Source organism: Mirounga leonina, unplaced genomic scaffold (genome assembly GCF_011800145.1).
Source record: "Mirounga leonina isolate KUSES-001 unplaced genomic scaffold, KU_Mleo_1.0 Mir_174, whole genome shotgun sequence".
Taxonomy (NCBI): Eukaryota; Metazoa; Chordata; class Mammalia; order Carnivora; family Phocidae; genus Mirounga; species Mirounga leonina.
This window is the reverse complement of record NW_023270451.1, coordinates 20,288,917-20,300,491: the sequence shown is the minus strand read 5'-3', so window position 1 is coordinate 20,300,491 and position 11,575 is coordinate 20,288,917. Positions and strand designations below refer to the sequence as shown.

Genomic DNA, 11,575 nt, shown 5'->3' with positions numbered 1-11,575 from the left:
GATCGATCTTCTCTGGCTCCGACGCCCTCGGTCTGCCCAGTGGCCCCCGTCCGCTTGAGTGGACGGCTGGGGGCTGCTCCTCGCTCGTCCGCAATGTGGGGCAGCGATCGCCTAGCGGGTGCGGAGAGTGGTGGGGTAGCGGTAACTGTGGTCTTCACCAACGCTCGCGACTGCTTCCTCCACTTGCCGCGGCGCCTCGTGGCCCAGCTGCACCTGCTGCAGGTAACGCACCGGCCCTGGACGGGAGCTCCCAGCCCAGACTCGGGACACCTGGTTGGCAGCCTGGGGTCGGACGGGGCCAAGACTTTTTAGGGACGCGGCGGCCCTCACGTCTCTGGGAGGCGTGGCACGGGCTGCCTTTCGTCGCCACCGAGCCGTTCAGAGGCCAGACTGAGGGCCGCTCGAGGGCAAGGCCGGCGGGGCAGGCTCTGCAGCCCACACCACGCTTAGTGCAGCCTTGGGCCTTTAACTTGCCCTGTTTTCAGGTGTTTTCACTCGGTGAGACTGGGCTTTCAAGCATCCTAATACTCTACGTCTGCATTCAGAAATATTTCTCCAGTTTGGAAAAGCTCCTGGAAATTCGCTAATTTTTTTTTTAAATTAAAAAAAAAAAATGTTTTTCTTGCTAGTGATTTCCAGGTGCTTGCACGGCTGCCGTCCCGGCCTCCAGAGGGAGGGGCAGATTTGGTTTGCAGAGTCCCAGTAGGTTAACAGGGTTCGTTAACAGGGACTGAGCACCGTCTCCCCCGAGCGGGGTAGGTTAATAAAATAAGGTTCTTCCCTGTGTCGCTGATGCTTGGAACAGTTCCGAGGTGTACCAGAAATGCGCAGAATTACGCATATTTGGAAGTACATAGGTAGGATACTTGAACCCCTGCCGTTACCCTTCTAATTAATTATTAAAAGAGATACAGCATCTGCGCTTTCATAACTAGAAATAGAAGCACATAGTCTCTGAGCTTGAGTATGCTTATGCGGGCAAAGGGATAGAATATTTGAAATCCTGGATGCATGGTACCCACCACTGGCTAATCATGCAGGAGTGCGTATTTAAGAGTTTACATTAATTTTAAGTATCCCACCTTTCCACTTCACTTTTCTGGAACTATTTTTCTAGATTATTTTTCCCCTAGCATTATTGGTTTAGAGGGCATAGGTAATTATTAAAGCAGGAAGTCATGAGTTGGGAGTTAATGTGTTGAATTGTTTTATTTGGGCTGAAGCATGGAGTACATAATACCTATAATGCTGTAATGGGAAGAGGGTCAGAAGAATAGTTTCCTGGCCTGTGTCAGATTTACCTTTAAGCTTTTCAAAATACGAATGTTCTGGTCCTTCCTCAGACTTATTGAATCAGAATCTTGGGGAGTGAGCTTCAGGCATCTGTAATTTAAAAAATATCTTTGGGCTACTTGGATGCACAAGAATTGGGACCTACTGTTACAGAATCATAGAATGTTGATGGCGAAAGGGACCTGCGGTTTCTAGATCATTTCTGTACTTTCACATGTTAGGAAACTAGCCCTCCTAGGTGGGTACCATTTCCAGGTAATTTGTCCTCTTGTCTCTTACTCTGCAGCATCCAGACTGGTCTTCTCACTGTTCTTTCATAACCCAGCTCCTTCCTACTTCTGTACTCTTACTCATGCTATTCTTTCTCCCCAAAACGTTTTTCTTCATTTCATGCCTTCAAAAGCTGAGCATAATCTTACCTCCTCTGCCTAGCTTTCAAATTCTGGGTTGTTCACATTTGTCTCCTTTTCAAAACTTGACTGTTGTGTTTATGTGACACATCTCACTTGTACTCTGTGTTTCAAGTATCGTCTTTTGCTTATCCAAGTCCTTATTTCAGGACTGGATACCCAGTAGATGCTTTAACTCAGGATTTTTTAACCTTGGCACTTTAGGCTGGATAATTTTTTGTTGTGGGGGACTGTGGTGGGTATTGTAAGATACTTAACAGGATCTCTGATCTTTGTCCACTAGATGCCAGTAACACAACTCCTTTTCAGTAGTGATAGCAAAAAAAACCACGTCTCCATGTGGCTCCACACGTTGCCAGATGTGTCCTGGGGAACAAAAATCGCCCCTAGTTGAGAGCCGTTGCTTTAATTCAGTTATTTTGTCTGTATGCTGGGCTCAGTGCTTGCTGTGATTGCTGAAATGGGGGAAAGGATTCACATCCACACTGAATGCAGACAGATAAACCTAAATCGCCCTCCAGAAATGGCCAGGTGCAGACTTGTCATTTCTTTTTGTGTTAGCAGGGGAGAAGCCAGGCCTCAGATCTGGCCGGTCCTAAGGCCTGACCACCTGTGATTCCACCTGAAAGTTCCCTCCAGGTGATACCAGTACCACAGGTATAGGCAGAAGCAGGTGGTCAGTCTTTGTTGATTGACCTCCTGAGAAGCCCAGGCTCCTTTCTCTTCAGTCTGTTGGTTTCTTCTCTTTATCTGAGGTTCTGTGGTTCAGGTGGGAAAGGTTTTATATGAAAATGGACTCATATTAGTCTGCAAAGTTTACTAAATCCAACTGAACATATATTATGACTATGGAGCTGGTTACTACGTTTTGACCAAATGAATAGCTGAAGTATTTTTCCTATTTAATAAAGTTGATTTTCCCCTTTTCCAGTGAGTTGGTGGAACCCTCCTCTTTGATATTTCAGGGCATATTTTGTATTTCCTTACTTAACATCTCTGGTTTTGAAAGTTTCTTCTCATGAAATTATATGCCACAGAGTCTGATGAAAGAGTGTGAAAGCACATGGCCGGTTGGTCATCTTCACCCTTGTAACCTCAGCTCACACACAGCTGACAAGTGAATTTGGAATTTGACTCCAAATCCAGGGCTCTGTATACTTTATCACACTGTGCGTGATGGAAGGGTTTTGTTACCCTGAGCGGTTGGACTATCCTGTGAATTGTGGGAAAAATTACACAAGTGGTACATGATGACTTTCTTCTATACAAAGTTTTAATAACATTTTAATAACATGGCTAATTTAAAGTACGTTATATTGCATCAGAAGTGGCTCCAACATCCTTTGAAATTTTTCCTATTTAAAGAAACAGCGGCCTATATGATCAGTTTTGAGGTAGTAAAGTTTGATGTAAATGAATGAATTTATTTTGATATAAGTAAATGACTTTCAAAATACTAAAACTCCCTGAGATGGGTAAGTTTTGATGGCTATTAATGAAGTCCTTACTTTTTACTAAAAAAATGATATGTGTGCGCAAGAGCTTAGGATACAATGCTAAGTGGGGAAAAGGATACTAAATCATGACTATAATATACAACTATTTAAAAGATTTTGCATAGAAAACAGGATTAGCTAGACAAAATTGTTCATGTGGTTGTCTTGTTGTGGAGGGAGTATCAGTAATTCCTTTTTTCTTCCAAGTTTATATATTTTTTAAGGTTTCGGTAATGAGTTTGTAATTCTTTAATCATAGAAAACATTGTTTTCTAAGTCCTTAGTCACAAACTTATTTCATATAATTGATCTTAATGGGAATGCCTTTTATATTTTGATTTTTGTACTTATAATTCCATAGTTGTAAAACTTTCAGAATTATTTAAGAAGCTGTGTAATATAAAATTTCTGGAAATGTACATAAGAAACTATTAACAGGGCGCCTGGGTGGCTCAGTTGGTTAAGCGACTGCCTTCAGCTCAGGTCATGATCCCAGGGTCCTGGGATCTAGCCCCACATCGGGCTCCCTGCTCTGCGGGGAGCCTGCTTCTCCCTCTCCCACTCCCCCTGCTTGTGTTCCCTCTCTCGCTGTCTCTCTCTGTCAAATAAATAAATAAAATCTTTAAAAAGAAAAAAAGAAAAAAAAAGAAACTATTAACAGTAATTACCTGTGGGAACAGGAACCTAGCTTCTTTTATTTTTTGTAATTTTTGTGCTTTTACCATGTACATTTATTCTCTTCTAATAAACAAATACTGTTACATTTTTAATGATCATATATTTCTACTTACTGACTCATGCTTTACTAAAATAGTAAATTTGTAGCTCATTTAATAATTTTCCTGTTAATAGACATTTAAGACAGTCCTAAGTTTTCACTGTTATAGAAAATACTGCAGAGATACGTTCTGGTGTGGTTTTCTTCTTCGAATCATTAATTCAGAATAAGTATGTGTGTGTGTGTATATATATATACATGGCTCAGAGTTTAGGTAAATTCATTGGCTACCTATTGCCATTTTGAATTTTGGAGTGGTTGAATGAATTTGCATCATAAGAAAACAAGGGAGGGGCGCCTGGGTGGCTCAGTTGTTAAGCGTCTTCCGGCTCAGGTCATGATCCCTGGGATCGAGCCCCACATGAGCCCCACGTCGGGCTCCCTGCTAGGCAGGAAGCCTGCTTCTCCCTCTCCCACTCCCCCTGCTTGTGTTCCCTCTCTCACTGTGTTTCTCTTTGTCAAATAAATAAATAAAATCTTTAAAAAATAATAAGAAAACAAGGTATTGGTTTCACCCATAGCATCACCAGCTTTGGTTATTAGAAATGTTTATAGGGTTTTTTTTTTTTAAGATTTTATTTATTTATTCATGAGAGAGAGAGAGAGGCAGAGGGAGAAGCAGGCTCCCAAAGAGCAGGGAGCCCGACGCAGGACTCAATCCCAGGACCCCGGGATCATGACCTGAGCCGAAGGCAGATGCTTAACCATCTGAGCCACCCAGGTGTCCTGTTTATAGCTTTTTAAATGCTCTAACAGAGAGCTACCATCCATCTGTAGAACTCTTTTTTTATGTGTGGGTTGCAATAATAGTTTATCTTTTATGTGAATCCAGAAAAGCGTATAAAAACTCTCACCCCTCCTTTCTTATTTCTTCTCCCTACCCCCTTTCTTATTTCTTGAATAAACAGAATCAAGCTATAGAAGTGACCTGGGGTCACCAGCCTGCATTCTTGAGTTGGGTGGAAGGTAGGCATTTTAGTGATCAAGGCGAAAATGTGGCTGAAATTAACAGACAAGTTGGTCAGAAACTTGGACTCTCAAATGGGGACCAGGTAAGTACAAAATGTGATGACTATGACTTTCTCCTAATGTCACATAATATAGCAATGGGAAGAAAATGTTCAGATTAATTTTTTTAAGGAGGTGAGATGACACCTAATTTGTGTGCTACTGTAACCAGTCCAGGATATTCAAGTTAACTATATACTGTTGTTAAGTCATTATCTTGTGGTCTGCTCCCTACTTGAATTTGAGTTCTATTTTACTCACTTTCCAGGTTCTCTAATTTTGTATGTAATTATTTTTGCTTTATGAATTATTGAGTTTTACTTACTGTTATTGAACTTCATTTGTTTCTGGCAAATCTTCTAACCTTCCAGGGTCGTACTTGAAACTGTCCAACAAAAGAGTTGTTATTTTTCTATTTTTGTCTTGGCTATGAATTTAATATGCTTAGGTTGTAAACCCCAAAGCTAAAGGACTTATGTCTGTGTTTTCATTTTATTGTATTCACCAATTTATTCCCTTCTAAGTATGTTAAACTACAGAAGTAATACACATTCATTACAAATATTTTACAAGTGAGAGTAAAAAAATGTTTTTCTCTTTCTTTAACCCCAGCCTTAGAATGAGTATGTACTGTATGTTGGGATCTCAGTACACCTTTAGGATTTAAAGAATGGGAACATACACATTTTCTGCAGTTTTCTCCCCCCACAAAATATATCAGAGATACCTTTCCATGTATTACAAACAATATGCATTGAACATCTTTGTGTATATATATACATATACATATATATATATATATATATATATATATATGGAATAAAATACTACAAATTGGATTGCAGAGTCTAGGGGGCTGCATATTTAAAATTTTGATAAATGGGGCTAAATTGCATTCTATTTCCAGTTTCCCACAACAGTATCCAAGAACATCACATCTTTTTAACTTGTTTTGAACACAGACTGATTTTGCACATTTTTGATAATGAGAATAGGCCACTAATGACAAATCCATAGGCCTACTATTAGTCCTTTGCTCACCCTAAATCTTTGGTAGAATCTTAAAACTTTAGCACCACAGCGACCCTAGGTATCACTAATTTAGGTGCCTTGCTCTACAAACCTAGGGAAATAGAACAGTTTGCCCAGGATTGCATAACAAGTTAAAGTTCTGCTCGCTTCAAGTATGTGGTCCTTCCCCGTGGGAAACACCAGCTTCCTGTTCCCAACCTTGATGTCTTCATCAGCCTCCGAACAGTCTTGTGTGTTTTTAATGCCTCTTTGCTTCAGAGTGAGCTTTTACCGGATTTTCTGCGGATCCTCTGTGTATTGTGCCTAAGGCACTATCTCCCAAAGAATAGGAACAAAGTGGACTGGCTTACCCAGGATTATAGCTTCTTGGTGGGCAGGAGCTGCTTTGTACTTTCCCAGAATCACTCTTTTCTTTTTTAAAGATATTTAATTTTTCATTTGACAGAGAGAGAGAGAGAGAGTACAAGCAGGGGGAGCAGCAGGCAGAGGGAGAGGGAGAAGCAGGCTCCCCGCTGAGATGGGAGCCCAGTGTGGGGCTCGATCCCAGGACCCTTGGATCGTGACCTGAGCCGAAGGCAGACGCTTAACGACTGAGCCACCCAGGCACCCCCAGAATCACTTTTTTCAAATAGGGCATATGGGAGATGCTGAAGGGAGATTCACTGATGGTGAGGCATTTGGGGAAATTTGGCTCCAATCCACAAAAGCAGAGAAGGAAGGGCTGGTTCACTGGAGCCTGTAACACTTGGTGGTTTTGGATTTTACTCCTCAATCTCCAGAAATGCCTATAGAAGGGGGGAAAGAAAGTAAGGTGGTGGATTCCAGCTTCTTGAGATACACTAGCATTTCGTATATATCCATAGACTGGAATGAGGACACATTTGTTTTACTTTACTTCTAGCTGTGAATGTTTATACTTGTAAGTAATTGGCTCTGATCTCTGTCTCTGCTTTTTTTTTTTTTTACTTTTCTAGAAGCACCATGGTTTGAGGTTAGTTATAAAACTAAGTCATAAAACTTTTATAAATAAGGGGCGCCTGGGTGGCTCAGTTGTTAAGCGTCTGCCTTCGGTTCAGGTCATGGTCCCAGGGTCCTGGGATCGAGCCCCACATCGGGCTCCCTGCTCCGCGGGAAGCCTGCTTCTCCCTCTCCCACTCCCCCTGCTTGTGTTCCAGCTCTCACTATCTCTCTCTCTCTGTCAAATAACTAAATAAAATCTTTAAAAAAAAAAAAAACTTTTATAAATAATAGTGTATATATATTAGATCAAGCCATGACTTGATGTCATTATTGTTTCTTCTTAACATTTTTTTTTTCAAAGATTTTATTTATTTATTTGACAGAAAGAGGGAACTAGCCGGGGGAGCTGCAAAGGGAGGAAGAGAAGCAGGCTCCCTGCCGAGCAGAGAGCCCAACATGGGCTCGATCCCCGGACCCTGGGATCACGAGCTGAAGGCAGACGCTTAACAGACTGAGCCACCCAGGCGCCCCTTATCTTTATTTTTTAAAAAATATGTTGTGCTAGGGCGCCTGGGTGGCTCAGTTGGTTAAGCGACTGCCTTCGGCTCAGGTCATGATCCTGGAGTCCCGGGATCGAGTCCCACATCGGGCTCCCTGCTCGGCGGGGAGTCTGCTTTTCCCTCTGACCCTCCTCCCTCTCATGCTCTCTGTCTCTCATTCTCTCTCTCGCAAATAAATAAAATCTTTAAAAAAAAAAAATTTAAAAAAAATATGTTGTGCTAGGATATATTTTCCTTTTTTCTATAATTAGTCATGAGACAGTTTTTTCCTAAAATGTTGAGTGTATCAAGGCCTACCTAAGAATAAGTGCTTAATAAATATTTGTCCAGTGGAGATCTATACAATACATAGAGGCACACATGCGCACTCATTCACTCGCTCACACTTACTTACCTAAAGAGAACTTCTCATTTCCTAGGGATACAAAAAGTCTTTTAAAAGTAGTTTTACATTTTCCATTTTTTCCAGGTGTTTCTCAAGCTGTGTTCCCATGTGGTGTCTTGTCAGCAAGTCGAGGTGGAACCCCTCTCAGCAGATGACTGGGAGATACTGGTAAAGAAAATACAATGAGAACCAGCCCAGTTTAACGTTAAACTACTTCAGCATAGTTGTTTGTTTATATTGAAGTATAGTTGACACACAATGTCACTGAAGTTTCAGGTGTACGACATAGTGATTCAGTGTCTCTGTACGTCTTGCTGTGCTCACAACAAGTATAGTTGCCATTTGTCACCAGACAGTGCCATTATGATACCACTGACTATGTTTCCTATGCTGTGCCTTCTATCCCTGTGACTTAATCATTCCATAACTGGAAGCCAAAGTATCAGTGTCTTTAGATTTCTCTTTTCTGAGCTACATTATGTATTCTGAGTTGGTTCAAGTTAGAAGAATGAATTGTGATTTCCTTCCTAGACGTGGAATGACAAAAGGTAAAGTGAATAGATCTTTTTGTTGGTTGGTTGTAGGAGCTGCATGCTGCTTCCCTTGAACAGCATCTTCTGGATCAAATTCGAATAGTTTTTCCAAAAGCCGTTTTTCCTGTCTGGGTTGATCAGCAAACTTACATATTTATCCAAACTGGTAGGTGCTGTTGGACTTTCCATTGTGTTCTACACTGTAGCATTGAGCCCTTGGCAGAGGTGAATGTGTACTGATGGCTTGCTTCCCCCACACAGTTGCACTAACACCAGCAGCTGCTTATGGAAGGCTGGAAACGGACACTAAACTCCTTATTCAGCCGAAGACCCGCCAAGCCAAGGAGAATACATTTTCAGAAGCAGATAATGCACATGGGAAATTTCATAATTCCGGAGGAGACCAAAAAGGATTAACAGGCACTGGGTCTAATAAGACAGACTCAGGGGTGACCACTGGCTCACCATCCATGCCAAGCTTATGGACTGTGATAGGAAGCATTTTTTCTTTTGGGTCTGAGAAGAAATCGGAGCTATCCTGGGGTTTAACTGAAATGAATGCATTCAAAACTATGCAGTCCAAAGTTGTTCCCCTAGACAATATTTTCAGAGTGTGCAAATCGCAGCCTCCCAGTATGTGTAACACAAGAGCAACTTCGGAGTTTCACAGACACTGTGCCGTTCATGTATTTCCATGGGACCAGGAATATTTTGATGTGGAGCCCAGCTTTACTGTGACCTACGGGAAGCTAATTAAGCTATTTTCTCCAAAGCAACGTAAAACAAAACAAAATGTCCTGTCACCTGAAAAAGAGAAGCAGATCTTAGAACCACTAGATCAAAACCCGATCAGCTCGGAAGCAGCTAAGGCCTGTGTGCTACAGGTAGTCTGGAATGGACTTGAGGAATTGAAGAATGCCATCAAATACACCAAAACTGTAGAAGCTCTTCATCTTGGGAAAGTCTGGGTTAGTATAAAATGTATTATTAGGGAGAAAGCAATTTCATGTTGCTTGAAATTCTTCAGATTATGTATTAGAATAATATTTTATATACAATTTGAAAATCAGTACAGTAAGAAAGAGTGTCTAAAGTCCCTGCAGGGACACATTTATGATTGCAGGTAAAGTCCTTGTTTGGGTGAAGATTGCGTATTTTCTGGTTAAGGAAACTCGGACAGCTGTAAGATACAGGCCCAAAGAGGTCAAAATTACTTGCCTGAGTCACACAGTAAGTACAACTAGGATTCACACCCAGGCAGGCTGACTGTCAAGTTCACGCTTAGCATGGGGTGCCTTACAAAGCTTCACATCTTTAATGCCTGCAGAAGGTTTGTTCCCCAGTTCCTGAAAGCCAAGGAAGGACTTGCTGTGACTTGAGGGCAGTACCGAGGTAGGGAGAGACCCATAGCGTGAGAGGTGTACCCAGAAGCTGCTTACCCTGCTGGAATCCGCTCTTTGTACTGTGGAGGGGAGGAGAGCGACCAGTGTCCACCTTCTCATTCTGGTCTCAGATAGTAATGCTTAGTTTATGTGGACCGAGTCACCAGCCCCTTTTATTTGAACTTAATTTGAGCCATTGTGAAGCGAGACTTTATGGTGATAAAGGGAGGAAATTACTAGGACAAGGAAGAAAAATAGAGGAAGGGGATCTCCTTTGTAGATTTCTTTTATTGCCAGTTTCACTTCTGACCTCTGTGTTGGCAACTGACAAAGTTTTCATCTCTTTGGCCTACATCGTTTGCTAAAATTCCAGACCGTCAGCTCATTATTTTCCGTTAGCTCTAAACTCTTAGTTTAGGAGATCCTGCTGCATCTTCAAAATAAAAATGTCTAACACTGAACTGGTTAGGACTTCTCTTTTCTATTAATGGTTCTGCCGTTTGGTGGCAATCCCATTTTTTTCCTTGAAAACACATGGTGAGGACAGGGTGAAGAAGTGCCAGGTGGAGGCCTAGGGACCATATAAGATGGCAGCGAGGTGTCCACATTTCCCGCCCCACTTGAAAGGTTGGTGGCTATGGGCACCGAGGAGTGGCAGTCCTCAAGCAGGCTTGACTTGAGAGATCCAGATTGATGGATCTCATTCCGAAGAGGGTGTGGAAATAAAGAAACGAAGGGGAAAAATGGAAATGCTTGTGATAAAACAGTGCCTGAATACCCATCTGGTTACTCTTATGAATCTTGATAACTTCCATCAATTTACCTGAATTCATAGAAGTTAATAACTATGTATGCTGTGGGATATTTTTAAATCAAGTTTTCACATATTTATATATCTATTTTTAAATTTCAGATTCCAGATGACCTGAGAAAGAGACTAAATATAGAAATGCATGCAGTAGTCAGAATAACTCCAGTGGAAATTACCCCTAAAATTCCAAGATCTCTAAAATTACAACCTAGAGAAAACTTAGTGAGTTCAAATTTATGTTCTATCACAGTTGTTTTACATGTCATGTAAAATTTCTAGCTGCTTTGGCCAAGTAACAGGAATGTTGTATTCCTTTTTGCTAGAAGGGCAAAGAAGTCTTTGTTTTATTTTGTTGTGGGAAAATATATCTAACAGAATGCTATTTTAACCATTTTTAAGTGTACAATTCAGCAGCATTAATTACATTCATTATGTGCAATCATCGCCACCCTCAGTTTCCAAAACTTTCCCAGCCCCCGAACAGAAACTCTGTGCCCATTCAGCCATAATGCACCATCCCCTGCTCTCCCAGCTCTTGGTAACCTGTAATCTATATTCTCTCTATGAATTTGCATATTCTAGTTATTTCATATAAGTGGAATCCAATAATATTTGTCCCATGCATCTGATTTATTTCACTTAACATGTTTTTAAGGCTCGTCCAGGTTGTAGAATGTATTCATTCCTATTTATGGCGAAATAATATTCCATTTTATGCATATACCACATTTTGTTTGTCCATTCATCTGTTGATGGACCTTTGGATTGTTTCCACCTTTTTGGCTATTGTGAGTGATGCTGCTATGGACGTTAGTATACAAGTATCTGTTGAGTCCCTGCTTTGAGTTCTTTTGGGTGTATACCTAGGAGTTGAATTGAGAGATAGATAGATAGATAGATAGATAGATAGATAGATAGATAGATAGA

General features: G+C 41.2%; 1 protein-coding gene across 5 annotated transcripts in view; it reads left to right on the top strand.

Moving 5' to 3' along the window:
• The window catches only part of PEX1 (peroxisomal biogenesis factor 1), a 72,968-nt gene that overhangs the window by 30,967 nt on the left and 30,426 nt on the right, over window positions 1-11,575 (top strand). For 3 of the 5 annotated variants that reach the window (XM_035020553.1, XM_035020551.1, XM_035020554.1), the window contains exons 6-10: window positions 4,886-5,029; window positions 8,007-8,090; window positions 8,507-8,621; window positions 8,717-9,423; window positions 10,751-10,870. In XM_035020553.1, the coding sequence (XP_034876444.1) occupies window positions 4,886-5,029; window positions 8,007-8,090; window positions 8,507-8,621; window positions 8,717-9,423; window positions 10,751-10,870 (1,170 nt within the window). Of the gene's footprint in view, window positions 1-29; window positions 223-4,885; window positions 5,030-8,006; window positions 8,091-8,506; window positions 8,622-8,716; window positions 9,424-10,750; window positions 10,871-11,575 lie in introns of those variants that run through there. The other 2 variants (XM_035020555.1, XM_035020552.1) reach the window with 2 other exon arrangements.